The following is a 16,842-nucleotide window of genomic DNA, read 5'->3' on the forward strand; positions in this document are numbered from 1 at the left end:
AGATATGATAGACATGACATACATTTGATGTTTACACAAAAATAAATAAAATATTCAACAAGCTGTAGACTTTTCTTATTATCGGGGTGAACATGGCCAGTGTCCAGCAGCCACGCCTCTGTCAGTGAGCCCCGGGCAGCTGTGGCTACAATGTAGCTTGCCATGACTGGTGTGTGAATGAGTGAGAGAGAAACCTCTGGCAGAACCAGGCTCAGTGAGGGGTGGCCATCTGCCTCAAACCGGTCTTGGGGTTTTTAAAATGATTCACTGGATGTGAAATAAATTGCCTTGTTTGAATTGTTTGTTGTTAGGCAATTTAAAGGCTCACTTTGATGTCAACTAATACACTTACATGGTCCAAATAATTTGAAATAAATATTTACAGAACATTCGTCAGTGGTATTGGGTCCCTGGATACAATGTACACTGTTAAAAAAATCCGTAAATTTAGGGGTCCCTTTACCGTGGATTTGCTACGGATTCGCTCCGTTTTGCGAAATACGGAAAGTTTGCTGTTGCGCAAGGCAGAATTTTCTCCCCCACCCAGAATATTCCGACGCCATTACTTTCAGTGCGGTCAGTGCCTACCTAAATTTCTGCAAGTCACAAGGAAAGTTGGAAACAGGTTGGTTGTGTGGAATGAGAATGAGAATTGAGTGCCACCTTGTACATTAAATTGGTCTCGATAGGCAGTTGGTAGTGGTGTGTATGTGAGTGGACGTTTGCTGCTAGCTGCGTTAGCATTAGCCAGCCGCCTGCGCTTCGTAAGTACGTCAAAAACCATTTTTTCCCTCCCTCTTACATGAAATTTGGTCTCGATAGTCAGTTGGTAGCCGTGTGTGTTTCATGGTAACATTTGAATGTGTGGGTTTTGCGTTATTTTGAAGCGTGGTTTGCCCAACTAAAGTTAACGTTAGCCCATAAGTTGGATGCGCGCGCTTGTGTGTGTGTGTGTGTGTGTGTAAATTAGCCACATGTGTGTATTGTTATAGCTCGCTGTGTTACGTTAGCATGCAACTGAACATGGTAATAATTAAAAGGGGTGATAGTTAAGTAGAATCAGATTTCATTGCAGAAAACATTGCAGCCCAAAGAGAGTGGCCCATGCAGCCCAACGCAGATTACTTATTTGAAGGTACCTGAAAAGTGAATGTGCTTCACTGTGCTGATATAAATTTATTGTTTTCATATTGATTCTGTTCTGATTCTGGCTATCCTTCAATTGGCAAATTCAATCTCTTAAAAATGTTGACTTGTAACATTTGTGGCTTTAACGCTCGGTCTTCGACTGATTACTTGAAACACTGCCGAACACACAGAAATAATAATAATGTATCTTTTTTATGTGGCCATAGGGATTGCAGAAGGAGGTTTAACACATACAGTAGCCTTGCTGTGCATATGTCACGAGCTCATGTAGACAGAAGGAGCACACAAACATGGAACCGTAATGTGTCTGTACAGTTAAGGTGCTTGTTTAATTTTTGCAGCAGTGAATATGATGATCTTAAAACTTTAAAGTGTCATTTGAGTGGTCACATAGATGAGGGTTTGACTGTAACATGTCCCTTTGATGGATGTTCTAAGACATTCAATGTAAAGTCATCATTTTTAACGCATATTTCCAGATACCATAAAGGGTGGGATGTTACCAAGATAGCCCCAGTTCATATATGTGAACTAACAGAACGGTCTTTCCAAGGTGAAGGATCACCTGAAGAACCTGAAAGTTTTAACATTGATGCAGAACAAAGTGATAATTTCTGCAGTGATCAAGTGAAAGACAACTTCACAGAGAGTCTTGCTCAGTTTTACTTGGGTTTACAGGCAAAATATTTGGTTCCAGCCTCCACAATAACAGAAATAGCAAATGAAATGAGAACTATAAGTGATATTCAACAGGAATATACTGTGGATGCACTAGCCTGTGAACTGGGGCAGTATGGTGTTCCAAAGGAGACTGTAACATCTCTTGGGAATAGTATATACGAGCAGAGCCCTATGCACAAGGCATTACATGAAAAGGGTCATTTAACTACGCAACACAAGAGGCTGAAATATTACAAGTCACACTATGACTATGTTGAACCTGTTGAAGTCTTTCTTGGACGCAATCGCAGTGGCCAGAAGAGGCACTATCATTACATCCCAATACTGGAAACCCTCAAAGTAATTCTGAAACAGCAAGGTTTAGATCAGCACAGTCCTAGTTCAAATTCTGAAGATGATGTACTGTGTGATGTCACTGATGGGTGGGCCATCAAATCCAATGCCATGTTTTCCTCAGACCCAGACAGTTTAAAGGTAATGCTCTTTCAGGATGCTTTTGAGGTGGCTAATCCACTCGGATCTGCCAAGACAAAGCATAAAGTATTGGCTGTCTACTTCACACTTGGAAATTTTCATCCACACCAACGATCAACTGTTGATCAGATACAGTTGGCATTACTCTGTGTAGAGAAAGATTGCAAATACTTTGGAATGGATAAGATTTTCAATAAGCTAGTGTCAGACTTGTGTGAGCTGGAGGAAAGGGGCATATCTTTCAATGGAAAAATATATAAAGGCACTGTTGCGTGCATAATGGGCGATAATCTGGGCTCCCACATGATTGGTGGCTTTACAGAAAATTTCAGCACAGCTCAATATTTCTGCAGATACTGTTTGGCAACAAAAAGTGAATTTCAGTCGAACCCTCTCACAGTTTTCACTCATAGAAATCCAGCTGATCATAATGAGACTGTGCGGTTTCTGGAAAGTAACAATGAAGTACACACTCATCACGGTGTTAAATGTGACAGTGTTTTCAACAAACTGTCCAACTTTCATGTGTGTCAGCCAGGCTTACCAGCTTGTTTAGCTCATGATCTGTTTGAGGGGGTAGTAGATTATGATTTGGCATTGTTTTTGCAGTTCTTAATCAGAACACAAAAGTGGTTCAGTTATGAGGTTCTTAATGAAAGAATCAAATCATTTCCTGGTGAAAGCAGCGACAAGCTAAACACTATTCCCACTACAGGAGCCAGGCTTGGAGGACATGCAGCCCAAAACAGGTGGCTTTTGAAATTCTTGCCTGTTTTGGTGCATGACACAATTGAAGATGCTGATAATGAAGTATGGGGACTTGTACTACTTCTGAGGGAGCTTGTTGAATTTGTCTGTGCACCTCGGCTCTCAGAGTTGCAGATTGCTTTCATGAAGGGACTGATTGAACTGTATGTGGAATTGAGGCAAGAGCTGTTTCCAAGAGTTCAACTTAGACCAAAACACCACTATCTGCTTCACTATGCACACTTGACTTTACAATTTGGCCCACTCATATATACTTGGACAATGCGCTTTGAATCAAAACATTCTTATTTTAAAAGGTGCATTAGAGCAAGTAAGAACTTCATAAATGTAACCAAGTCTCTGGCTGAACGGCACCAGTTGCTTCAGGCTTATCAGTCTTGTGGTACCTTGTTTCGTTCCCAGGTTCATGTCTCAGACTCAACACGGTTCTATCCAGAGCTCTATGACCAGAACATAAAGACAGTGGTTGGAGAATTTGATTTGAACTCAAGTAACTCAGTTGTCACAGAGAGTGTGCAGGTTAAAGGCACTACATATGCAAATGGTATGCTGGTCTTACTGAGCTACACAAAAGGACTACTGCAGTTAGGACAAATAGCAAGCATTTTTGTAAAAAATGAAACTACTGTCCTACTTTTGCTTCGAGGGAAAACTGCCAGCTGGATACCTGAGCTTGGACTCTATGAACTTGATGAAAATGCTTCTGACCTGTTCAGTTGCCATGATTTGAACAAACTTGCTGATTATCATCCACTTTATTCTTACCAGAGAGGTACTCGGTGGCTCATTCCTCTTAAACACACACCAACATGGAACTTGTGAAAAACTATGTCAAGAAAGCAATGCCATCGCTCAGTAGCGATCAGATGGATACACTCATGGCTAAACTGGAGGAATTAGGAGTTCTCTCTGTAGATGACCTGAGCCTTGTGGACCCGGAGGACATTAAAGACACTCTGCCATTCATTCAGTGCAAAAGATTCGTCAGAGCTGTCAAAGCATTGGAAGCAGGTGAGTTTTTGCCCCTCTGTTTTAATGCAAGTTTTCTGAAACTACAAAGGTTTATTCCAAAAATGCAAAAAAAAAGTTGCCATCAGCTGTACATGGCAATAATTACTCTATAATTGGTTTTCATAATTAGGTCCATTTGTATTCCTGGTTGACCCAAACTGGACATTGAGGACCAATGTATTAATTGATTTGCAACAATTGTGATGTGTTTAATTTATGGAGATGTTTGTCATGTCATCCATAGATTCACAAACTCCACCGCAGTTCACCCGGCCTGGCCCCTCATCAACACCTGAACCACAGAGGTTTCAGCTGCCCTCAACACCACCTGAGACAGCCGACTCCCCATCCCAAGACGCATATTCTGTACCATGGCACAAATTTCCCTCAAAAGTCATGGATGAGTTGCGTGAAAAAAAGTACATAATGGGGAAAGACAGACGAGAGATGGTTCGGATCGTCGCTGAAGATTACCTCCATAAACACCCAGGAAGACCTGGTAGACAAAAGCTGAGGGAACTCGCCAGTATGATTGTAGGACAATATCCTGCCTCCTTCAAGCTGACAGAGCCGTTTGGAAACAAACCTTTTGCAAAAGATGGTTCTGAAACTCTCTTTCGTCAGCTGGAACACAGAATTGAAAATATGAAGAGGCCACAAAGCTCACTGAAGAGGCAAGCAGGGGGTGAAAATTCAACAAAGAAAAGGCCCAGGAATTCAGATCTGTATGGATGTGTGGCGTGGGATCCAATCATTGAGGGGGCCGTGTGTAGAGAAGACCTGCTGTCTAAACGAGATGAGTTGAAACGTGCCTTTCAAACCCAGGATCTTCAGGTGGGTCTGCAATCATCCATTACAGATACAGAAAGCTTTATTAATCCTCGAAGGGCAATTCGGTTCCTACAGTCCACCATCTAGACATACAACCATTCACACAGCAATAGTATATAGCAGGAGTAATGCGATAAGGTCTGGGTCCAAGTACAATTTAGGACACATTGTGAAATTGTAGATCGTCTGTAGATCACTATGCCCATAGTCAATTGAAATTGATACCCTGTTTTATTATTTTAATTGGTTAGTTTGACTAACTGTTCGACTGTTTGTCTAACTGCCTCATATCTTTAGGAGTCATCTGTTCGAAAATTGATGACTGAAACATATCCCATTCAGCGTGAAATCCTCAACGATGATGATACCACTATTGCCGTTGTAAAGGACGAGTGGCCGTTCCTGTTTGAAGTTCCTCACCTGTTTGATCATGCATCTAAACTCCTTGGCTTCTCTGTACAAAACAAGCTGGCACAGGTGTGTTGTTATTGTTATTATTATGATTGTGCTGTGCTGCTCCATATGGAGAGAATTTTGTCTTTATTAATCAATCAGAAAAAGATTTGCAACCAAAAAGAGAGTTGAGACCAAAAAAGATAAACTGGCAACCAATCAAATAGAATAACTTGGATGAACAATCAAATGGAATAGATTTGAGACCAAAAATCAGGAAGTGACAACCAAAAAAGCAGGACATTTGAGATCAAAACAGAACAGGTTGCAAATGAAAATGAAATAATTCATTTTTATTTTTATTTTTTTCAAAATTCTCTCCATAGCTCCAAACGAAAATGAGTGTTAGTCTTATGTACTTGTACAAAATTAACACCTTGAACCTTGAACAGGAACTTTCCAAAAAAGAAAAGGGGATCAATGACTTCCTTGACTCCAAAGGGATGAAGATGGGCGAAGGTCCAATACAGCTCATCTGTGGCATTTCAAAATACTTCAAGGAAGACTCTTATAAACTCTTCCACAAAAAAGAGGTAGATGTTGTAGATTTTAAACTGTGTGCAAGATAATTATTTGCATCCAGTGGTGAACCAAGTAACCAACCACAGTAGGAAGTATAGATTCCCCTAATTGTGCTGCTGATATTCTCTATAAACTCTCTATCTATAAACTATTTACATTAATGTTTTTGCATAATGGCTACCTCTGTCTGATGAAGACACTAGCAGATAGTCAATTTGCCAGCAGGTTTGTGTGTACTGGAAACATTAATTCATGTATCATGTCTGTCACCAAAACAGATCTCTGCAGATCCTGAAGTCGAACTCCCAGTGACCCCATGCATCCTAATCAGAGGTTTGTAGTTAAATCTTTTTTTGTATCCCAGCAAGCTGTTGTTAGCTGTTGTTATAAGCTGTTGTTGTGTCATATTTATTAAAGAAATTTTTGCTTGCCTTAAAATATAGGATTTTTTTTTTTTTTGTAAATGGTACATGGTTTTTATCTGTGTTTAAGGTGACCAGCAATTCAAGATTGCTGTTGATGGGTTACTTGTCAATGACCACATCACCTCTCCCATTGTGGCCTTGAGCTACGTCTTCTCCATGTTTTATGTCTGCAACGTCCAATACCCACCGGAGATGGCTTTTACTCTCGAATTCATGCAAAGGTAAGCACTCATTGTTTGGAAATACTTTGTAAATGTGACTTTGCCGTGCCTTTCTGCACCTGACCTGCTTTTTGTCAATCTACACTAAACCCGTTTGTCTGAGATGTACAAGCTCAAAATGTGTCGTCACATGCTGTGAGCTTTTAGATCAGCTGTTATTGGCTTATGATCCCCCTGAATATTAGTGATGGGTCGTTCGCGAACGAAATGGCTCTTAGAGCCGGTTCTTTGACGTGAACGACGCGAGCCGGCTCCTTATCGCGAGCCGTCACGTGGGGTTTTTTTTTTTTTTTTCTTTCTCTCAGCCTCTCTCTCGCACTTTTTTTCCGCTTCACTCTGCACGCGAGCCTTGTGCTTTACGCTGGGCAGAGGGGGGAGGGGCGGTAGTTACACTCAGTAGCACAGGAACAGAGCCAGAGAGAGAGAAAGAGAGGCAGGGACAACAACATTAGAAAGGTATAGTAATCATCCACAACTATTTTCGGTTGCAGATGATAAAGGATTGAGAAAGTTTATTCATGCAGGTCCATATGACAGAGAATATGCATGTTCTTTTAGTTTTCATATTATAATTTATATTTAATTGTGTTGTGGTTTGCAGTGTTTTGTGTTCTTTTCACTTTAAATTTGTGAAAGGAAAAAGCTGAAAATTTAAATAGTTAAAACTTGAAATGTGAATAGTTGATTTTTGTATTATATGATTTATTTATTACATTTTATGTGGAGTGAAAAAATAAAAGTATATTTACGGTGGCCCCTAGAGACAAAGCACATACAAACTTCAAATCACGTACGAACTCTGAAGCATGTACAAACTCCAAAACACGTAAAAACATGTACAAACTCCAAAACACGTAAAAACTCCAAAAACACGTAAAAACACGTACAAACTCCGAAGCACGTAAAAACTCAGAAGCATATAAAAACTCAGAAGCACATAAAAACTCAAAACACGTACAAAAGACAACAGAAGTGCTCCAGGATGCTGGGCGCAGTGTTGAGCCTTTGTTATCTTGTGGCTACACAAGCCAGCAAGTACCAACGACCGGATTTGGTGTGTGGTAATAACAGGTAAATGAACTTTTTTTTAAATTATTTGAATATATATATGAGTGCCTGTGTATAAATATACAAACAATACACACATGCTTTCAATTGTGTAATTTAAGTGATCTAGTAGCTCTGCTTTGGAAGTTCAGTTCATGCTAGAAATGTGTTTTGGAGTTTGTACGTGTTTTGTCTCTAGGGGCCACCGCATATATTTATATATAAACATATATAAATAAAACCACTTGTTTTTACGTTAGTAATTCCTTTTGTGCATAATTTTATATTATTGTTAATAATAAATTAATTAAAGCAACAAAACAACCTGAAGAGCCGGTTCGGAGCCGAAAGAGCCGGCTCTTTTTTAGTGAGCCGAACCGAAAGAGCCGGATCTCTAAAAAGAGCCGGAAATCCCATCACTACTGAATATGGATTTGTTCAGAGATTTTGTAGCTCCCTGTTGAAGACTATTGTTGGAATAAATGTGTCATATCTTTTTAAAGGGCAGGTAACATGCTTTTTGCTTTAAATAGTGTCCTAAGTCAATCAATAACAAAACAAACATAACATGATTCCAGTTGGGAAATGGAGCAAAAACATATTTTTCTCAGAATGGTTTGTTGACACAAAATTCGTTTGAGCTATCTCTTTAAAACCATTAGCACCTGAGACCAGGTTATGTCAGTGGTGGTCAAACCTTTTCATGTCAAAGACACACAAACTGAAATTTATTTGGCTGCAGACCCCAAACTCAAAATATGTTGTTCCAGGGACCCCCCCCCCCCCCCCCGAAGGAAAGACTAAACATATTAATTTAAAAAATACTACATAGTGGATTCATGCCCAAATGTTAATACTTGTACTGATGTGTAACGTGCACTGAATGTCACAGTTTCTCCACTCCATGTTTGAATAACCCCCAGGACAGTCCGTGTTCAAATGTGCTGTTACACCTTTTGATAGGACAATGTCAACTGTGTTTTCTATCCCCTTCTGTGTTCTGTGCATTTATAATATCCCTGCATACACATTGAGGATGCATGCTGTCATGTGTTAGTGATAAGCAGACTTCTCACCCTTGCAAACATTTCTGTATATGCACAGTGTGAATGCATGTGTCTTGAAAAGACAAAGGAAGAGAGCTTAGCCACTGGCACCAGCACCACAACAACATTGGGTTCTAGACAGATGGTCAACTAGAATGATAGAGAGGTTCACACATAGGGGCATATTGAAGAAAACAAATGTAGGATTTTATTGAACTGCTCCACTCCTGTCAAGCCACACTACATGTGCAAACTTTGTCTGCATATCACTATTGTTTTTTTTTTTTCCCTCAGAGTTTTCTTTGGGGTCAATCCTGAGCGAGGCTCCAAGGCAGAGAAGAAGGGGAAGAAACGGCACTTCATTCCTCCACAGGTGTGCAAGCTGGTTTCTCAGCTGAAGGAATTTGAATGCAAGCAGAAGGAATCTGAATGGGCCATTTGAGCTGTTCTCAGAGCTCAGAAAATACCTTTTTGGACTGAATGTACACACACACACACACACACACACACACACACACACACACACAAAGGCAAATCCAAAAACATGGGGCTTGGGAGTAGAAATACAGATTTTTACAGTATTAGGTGAGTTCAGATGTTTTAACTAGATGCCCACAACACACATGCTGCAGTTTCAAATCCCCCATGTTAAGGGGGAGGGAAGGTGGGCGATATTTGTCATTCCAGTTAAGCTTTTCCTGTCATTGTGGAGTTGGAGGTGTAAGTTTTAATTTTTTTTTAGTTTTAAGTTGTTTTAAGAGTTTTAAAAATCTCTTTATGGCATGTTGCACAGTCATCCTTCTAAGGTCATGGTTGTTATTGCTGCACTGATGTTTTATAGAAAAGTTGTATAATGTAATACTTCTAATGTTCTATTTGTTTTTTGTAGAAAGGTCAGCCACTGGTTGCAGAGCTCTGCCTGTCGGTGTGATATGTGGAGTTGGAGGTGTAGGTTTCTGCATCCTCCTGGAGGGGGCTCCTCATTTTGCACTGACAGGTGAGACAGCAACAGCAATGCTGGCAGTTTTATTGTCTTATTTTGTCATTGTCTTTAACAAATCAATTTGTTATTAATGCCTGTCAGCCTGTGGATGCTAAAAAGTTGCTAGATTTGGCATCTCCCTGTTAAAGGACATGGCTGTACTTCTTTGAGAAAACAGCTGGTTTATGTATGTAAAATTTCTCTGAATGTGAAGGTGATGTTCTGAATGTTTTAATGGTTGTAGTGTAAATATTGCAAATCATTCACCACAAAAAGTGAAATCACTTTAAAGCACTGGCAGCTGTTAAAGGAAATAAATAATTGCTGTGATTCTACATTTGTGCTTTATTGATGGTAAACGGTATAGAGAATGGTACAGAATTAAACATTTTAGGATGACTGAAGTGTCCGTAAATGGTATGGATTGAGTACTTAAATAATACGGAATATTCCATTTTAGGTTTGATGGAACTGTCCGTAAATGGTAAAGAAAAAGTCAGGTAAATCTACGGAAATATCTGTTATAGGGTTTACGGAATTGTCTGTGCAATAACGCCGAAATTTATGGAAAATACGGAATTTTCCATTTTAGGTTTGACGGAAATGTCCGTCAATGGTACAGAAAAACTCGGGTAAATCTACAGAAATATCCGTTTTAAGGTTTACGGAAGTGCCCGTACAATAACGGAAAAAGTGCTGGTAATTAATTACCAGCACTTTTTCCGTTTTATAACGGAATTTTTTTTAATAGTGTAGCTTGCCATGACCGGTGTGTCAATGGGTGGATGACTGAATGTAGTGTAAAGCGCTTTGGGGTCCTTAGGGTCTAAGTAAAGTGCTATACAAATACAGGCCATTTACCATTATGCTATAGTCTACTAAAGACTTGTTGCAACATAAAAGTCACCAATGAAATACCTGAAGCTTTGTTTGTGGGAAGAACATTCTATACAAATTTCTAGGTTGTTGTAAGTTAGTTTGACTCCATTATTTTTATCTCAATACATAGGAAAGATAATACTTCCATTGCGCAGCATCTACCGGTATACATGATGTCAATAGACAGTCTGCGCTGCCCTCTACTGCTCAGAATGGTACCTGATGGCTTTGAGTTACCCTGTCGATTCAGTGGGAAAATGATTCTGTGAACCTTTCTGCAGATCTTTAGGAGTGCTCATCATTACATTGCATACTTCTCATTGCTCCTGTTCACTGTATTATTCCATTCTGTTCTATTCTGGTACATTGTATTAATGCATTACAGCACATACTGTTCAATTAGCAGCACTTCAGTTTTAAAATTAATAGCATAGAGTATGCAACATCATGTCAACTATATCATTAACAGATAATATTTTACATTCTCACTATCTCTCTTACTCACACACACAAAAGCTATGTCCCAATTCATAGGCCGCACACTTCGGGAGATCCGGCCTTCGTGGTCTGCGTGGGCCGGCTCCTTCGAAGACCGAGAAGGCCGGAAGTGCGAGGCTGTGAAATGGGACGGTCTAGCCTTCAGATTTGCATTACCAGCTGTCTCGGTGGAGTTTAATAGACTAAGTCATCTGCTCCTTTCTCGCTAATAAATAACACGACACTGGAGTAAATTCTCGACAACCTCACACTTCTGTTTAACCAGTTTTCTGTTTGACGTTTATTCAGATGTGAAAACTATAACTTTAATCTCAGCCAAAGCGATTTACTTAGAAAGAAATAAAACGCTGAAAAAAGCCAAACAATTATATTTTTAAGTTATCTAAGTGACTTGTATATCATGTTTAACCTGAGTAGCGAAAGACCACAGGGGTCTGAAAACGATGTAAAGTCTGTTCTCAGTATTTAGGTTAATGGTTTTAATTAGTTACTATGAAAAACTACTTTGCCTTCTGAAACAAAATATAATTTGTTTGTTGATCACAAAGTGCCTAAAGCAACTTCAAAATCTGATTAACCTGTCACCACCATTTGGGTTCAGATTGGGCAGGTCGTTCCTGGCAGTCACATCCCTCTAGGTCATACGGTCATTGCCCAGGTGAGCATTGAAGTCCTCTCGTGTTGAATACTCTCCTGCGCGCCACCTAGTACCTGAAAGAAGGCCAGGTACTCAGGCTCTAAGGCTACGTCCACACGTACCCGGGTATTTTTAAAAACTGAGATTTTTCTATGCGTTTGCACCTTTGTCCACACGTAAACGGCGTTTTCGGTCACTGAAAACTGAGATTTTTAAAAACGCCTGCCAGGGTGGATATTTTCGAAAACTCAGTTTTTGCATTTACGTGTGGACGAGGAAAACGGAGAAAACGCAGCGTCAAAGGTGTGCGCTTTTTTAATGTCACACTGTGCACCACGTTATTGTTTCGGTGAAATGAATTTCTACAATGGGGGACTTAGACAAAATACTGTTAATTGTACTCTCTGCAGTGTTTAAATGCTCACAAATACACACCACTTGCATGAACTAAAACATGTATTTATATTCCAGATATCTGTAGTATTATTGGAATCCTATAATTACAACACATTTACCTCTCCTCCACTTTTTTGAAGTGTCTCCCAGTCCCAGCGCACTTGTTAGCATGTTTTGGTTCGTGCAACTGGTCCGTCGGGTTGTCTCCCCAGAAAAATTTCCATTGTGTTTTTTCCTATTTCTGTTGTGTTTTGTGTGTTTTCCAGCGTTTTTCTTTTTGCAGGTGTTGTCTGAAGTTGCAGTCTGTTTGGCCTCTCAGGGCCACCGTACAGTTCTCTAAAAAGAGCCGGAATTCCCATCACTACTGGACATAATGTTTTCAGTGGGAGAACCATTTCATCACTCATCCAAGTGACTTCTTCAGTCTCAGCTAAATGCAGGTTTCCCCAACCTTATAAACAATGCATTTGCATAATCACTGAAACCAGCACCACTGCTGAACAATGGGGTGTGAGGCAAGCTTCTTGATCATTAATATGCAAATTTTCAAGACCACCGATTAAAGACCATTCATCAGTGACCAATGATCATTGATCAATGACAATAATCAATGGCCATGAGTACCATTCAGAGTCCAATCATTTGGACCCCTAGATACAAACTCTGCGATGTAATCTTCACTATCCTCAAAAAGTATTTAATGGGTGAAAACATTTGACGTTTACAGTATAATGAGACCACTGGCCACTTCTACATATAAAAAGACAAAGATGCAATATACAGAATTAAAGCAAAAATGTTGAAAGCAGAACAAAAAGCAGTTCAGAAAAACAAACAAATAAACCATTTGTATTACATATTTATTCATTCCTCTTTGAATTTGCTTTCTTGACCTCTTCATTTGTTTTCCAAGGGGGCTGACGCAGTGGTATGAAAAATGACTTTGCCTTCTTCCTGAATATTATGATTTTCTTGTCTGATGTGAACCAAGCAACATTTCATTTTTGCCTTATGGAAAATAAAAATTTGTTTAACTTGTCCCGATAACCTTGTGGTTTTTTTCATCTTGTGTATGTGTTGTGGTTGGGTGTGGTTTGTGGCTTGGCTGTCCACAGTATATTTTCAGTGTTTTTGGGGATCCCTGAAAGAAAACTATTTCCCAAAGTAATCTCCTTGTGGTTCTCATTAGTGTGTTTAAGTACAATGATCATGAAATAAACTGAGTCACTCATTTTTATGGTTAGGCTCAGTTAATATGAAATAAAGTAAATAACCTGACCTAGAATCTCTTTCTTTAACTATAGCTGAATACATTTAACAGTAACTAATTTGAACTCGAATTAAATTGCTTATGTTTAAACAAGCTTTCACTTTCATGGATTTGACAAGATGCTATAATATGTAGTAGTAAAGTAAGTGGAACTTTCACGCTATTATGAATGTTTTATATTTACAACTTTGTACACTTTTGAGATAATTATACGTAAATGGGAGGAGAAAATATGTGTACCTCTAGAAGTAGTTTAATTAGTTGAAGTTAAAATAAAAGATTTAACCAGATTCAAAAACTTTAATTTAATTTATGAGATGAAAGTTTCATTTAAATTGTTTTGTACTTTAAAAATCCACCTTAGTCCAGTTTCATTTTACAATGACTAATAAATACATGAGCTGCTTGAACAAGTATAAGTCAGAAGTCTGTGTCCCTACTGCTGAAAGCAAATAGGTTCTTAGAATAAAAGGGATGTCCTGTTATGCAAATACTTTATGACATGCTCACATCTCCAGCATATATCTTACAAACGTCTTGGGCTCCTCATTGCTATGAAAGATTCTTCTAAAGACGACAACAATGGATCAACTCTTCACCTTCATCCTGCTCTTGCTGAATTTGTCTGGAACGCTTACCAAGTACATTTATGTTGACCAGAAAATGGATTGGCTTGAAGCTCAGAGTTACTGTCGGCAGAACTACACAGACCTGGCCCCTGTAAGTACTGAGAAGGATGTCAACAAACTAAAGCAGCTCTCCAGAAATGTCACTCACCATATCTGGATAGGACTGGTGAGAAATTTGCCAGGTAATGAGAACTGGAGATGGTCAGGAGGTGAAGTGGTGTCCAGGAATTTCTGGGCGGAAAATCAACCTGACAACTGTCAGGGTAATGAAGATCGTGGCTGTATGCAGGAAAGCAAGTGGTACGATGCAACCCTATTGTATCAAACAACCTTCTTCTGCTACAGTGCAGAAGTGGTGATGGAGGAAAAGACTTGGGAGGAAGCCTTGGAGTACTGCAGAGAGCGCTACAAGGACCTGGCCAGTGTGGCATCTGAGACCGAGAAGCTGCTGATCCAGAAAGAGCTGAACACACTTAACACCACTGAAATCGTCTGGATTGGCTTGCGTTTCCTGCCTGGGGACTGGCTCTGGGTGGATGGGCAGGAGATGGACTACGAGGCCTGGGGTCAAGGGGGAAAACCAATGTGTCCACAACCCAATATGAAGTGTGGAGCCCTACAGGTGACAGGAGCCAATAAGGGTGCTTGGAAGGCTCGTGACTGTGAGGACAGACTACATTTTGTTTGCTACTAAAGTAGTTTACTTTGCCAACTTCATTTGAATTAGCCTTTATTTACCTACGGTTAGCACAAATCTGTGTTTTATATATTTTATTTAATTGTATTTTCCCTCTTGATGTCTAATCTAGTTTCATTTCGATCGTGTGAGCATGACAAAGTCACCTTTCCATCATATTATAAATACTGTTTCATCATTTCTTTTCCAAAATCCAAAATCAGTTTAGTGTCACAATTTCAATTGATTTGATTGATTTATTTATTTATTTTTGATCACCTGATCTTGGCTGCTGCTGCTCCGAGGTTTACTGCTGTTTGTGGAGTTACACAACTGAAGGTAACAAAATGTAAGCAGATGTTTCATGAGTTGTCCTGTTCCATCCTCTACACTGACAGTACACTCTTTATGCTGTCTTTTTACTAGATAGTATGGAGGTGGAATTCAGTCAATGAATCTAAGCATCATCAGCTTAATATCAAATTCATCTCTGCTATACTTAATGTAACTTACACAGCTACATATTATTAATAACATTTCCAGCAACATTCCAATCTCCAATCTTTAAGCAACAAATATCTTAGATTACAAAAGTCACCTGGTTGTAATTACTAAATTGATTTACTTTTTCTTACTAATCCCGAAAAGTTGATTCTGTTCATCTGGACGTAGCGTTTTCAGTGGGAGAAACGTTTCGTCACTCATCCAAGTGACAGAAAAGGTTTCCTCAACTCTATAAACAGCGGGTTTGCATAATGACTGGAACTAACACCACTGAAGAAAAATGGGCTGTGAGGTCAGTTTCCTTGTCATTAAAATGCAAATTGTCATGACCATTGATCAATATATGATATATGTAAATGTTTAAATACAGAATACCTGTTTAAAGATGTCCCAAACACATTTACTGTGTAAGAGTATTTTTGTCTAATATATTTATAAACTCATTTACAGTTGATTATTTGCATGCCTCAATAGAGAAGCAAAAATGTTTATAATTAATTCATCACCCACAGCCCCCTGTGATCTATCCATCTGTGTGACTGATAGATATGATAGACATGACATACATTTGATGTTTACACAAAAATAAATAAAATATTCAACAAGCTGTAGACTTTTCTTATTATCGGGGTGAACATGGCCAGTGTCCAGCAGCCACGCCTCTGTCAGTGAGCCCCGGGCAGCTGTGGCTACAATGTAGCTTGCCATGACCGATGTGTGAATGAGTGAGAGAGAAACCTCTGGCAGAACCAGGCTCAGTGAGGGGTGGCCATCTGCCTCAAACCGGTCTTGGGGTTTTTAAAATGATTCACTGGATGTGAAATAAATTGCCTTGTTTGAATTGTTTGTTGTTAGGCAATTTAAAGGCTCACTTTGATGTCAACTAATACACTTACATGGTCCAAATAATTTGAAATAAATATTTACAGGCAATCCTGATGGATTCATTTGTTTTGTCTGTGTGTGACCCCTAAGCTTGACCCACAGAGGAAAAGAAGCTTCTGATGAAAGTTTGACTTTCCAATATAGTGATGGCATACTCTTTGAAGACCTTAATAATGAGCTATTAAACGTATCTGTGGTCTAATGTCAGTATGACATCTGGGTCTTTCCATTTCTCAATGAGAGACTTGTACACCATATTAGTGAGAATTTACCATTTTCAGCAGGGATTTGAATTTTTTTAATTCTAGGCCAGATGGCATCGGCTTTTTCAGAAGAGCAGGACGAGTCAGCATTTTGAATGACATGCTTCACCAAGTTCTCGATACAGATTTCCACAGAAGACCTGTTTTTTTAACCTTTTCAGCCGCACTCAGGGCTGGATTCTGCATAGACTCGATCAAGTGCTTTTAATTATATGGATCTGTTTCCCGGTACTGGGTCCCGGTCATTCAGTAACATTAGTAAATGTTTTTATTTACAAAATGTTTTGCTATGGAGCTCTTGGTAAATGGCCTCATCAATCCTATTTAATTTATTTTTCATCTATATGCAGGTCTTTGATCCTGACGTCAGACAACATGTTGTCAAAGAGTAAGTTGTGGTGTGGAACAGGTGGTTTGTAGTGGGACTTTTCTGCAGCATGTGAGAGCACAGCATGAATAAGTGCTCGCACACTCCTTTTCATCAGCCTCAAAAGAATTGCCACTAACAGCAGATGGTAATTTTTTTCCCCCAGTATTTGAAATATATTAGCTCAAACTCTTGTAAAAGTGTTTTGGAAATATTTTTAGTATCTGG

General features: G+C 39.3%; 2 protein-coding genes across 7 annotated transcripts; both read left to right on the plus strand.

The window, feature by feature from the left end:
* Positions 1-425: 425 nt before the first annotated feature.
* Positions 426-9,945, plus strand: LOC146641927 (uncharacterized). Of its 6 annotated transcripts, XM_085398961.1 has the most exons (9): positions 426-625; positions 3,841-4,083; positions 4,328-4,917; positions 5,212-5,391; positions 5,760-5,900; positions 6,168-6,222; positions 6,382-6,535; positions 8,923-9,001; positions 9,518-9,945. In XM_085398961.1, exons 2-9 carry the CDS (start codon positions 3,882-3,884, stop codon positions 9,557-9,559), a joined length of 1,443 nt encoding a protein of 480 aa, XP_085255087.1. In that variant the 5' UTR covers positions 426-625; positions 3,841-3,881; the 3' UTR covers positions 9,560-9,945. The 6 variants fall into 6 exon arrangements, with proteins under 6 accessions (XP_085255087.1, XP_085255083.1, XP_085255088.1 ...); XM_085398957.1 differs by having other exon boundaries at positions 8,923-9,945; XM_085398959.1 differs by lacking the exon at positions 426-625 and adding an exon at positions 715-768 and having other exon boundaries at positions 8,923-9,945.
* Positions 9,946-13,872: 3,927 nt separating this feature from the next.
* On the plus strand, positions 13,873-14,613 carry LOC146641928 (macrophage mannose receptor 1-like). The gene has a single exon (XM_085397899.1). It carries the CDS (start codon positions 13,873-13,875, stop codon positions 14,611-14,613), a length of 741 nt encoding a protein of 246 aa, XP_085254025.1.
* The last annotated feature ends 2,229 nt before the right edge of the window (positions 14,614-16,842 follow it).

The sequence above is a fragment of the Rhamphochromis longiceps genome, linkage group LG23 (genome assembly GCF_057381845.1).
Source record: "Rhamphochromis longiceps isolate RC_006_pf linkage group LG23, R_longiceps_female_GT1.1, whole genome shotgun sequence".
Classification (NCBI taxonomy): domain Eukaryota; kingdom Metazoa; phylum Chordata; class Actinopteri; order Cichliformes; family Cichlidae; genus Rhamphochromis; species Rhamphochromis longiceps.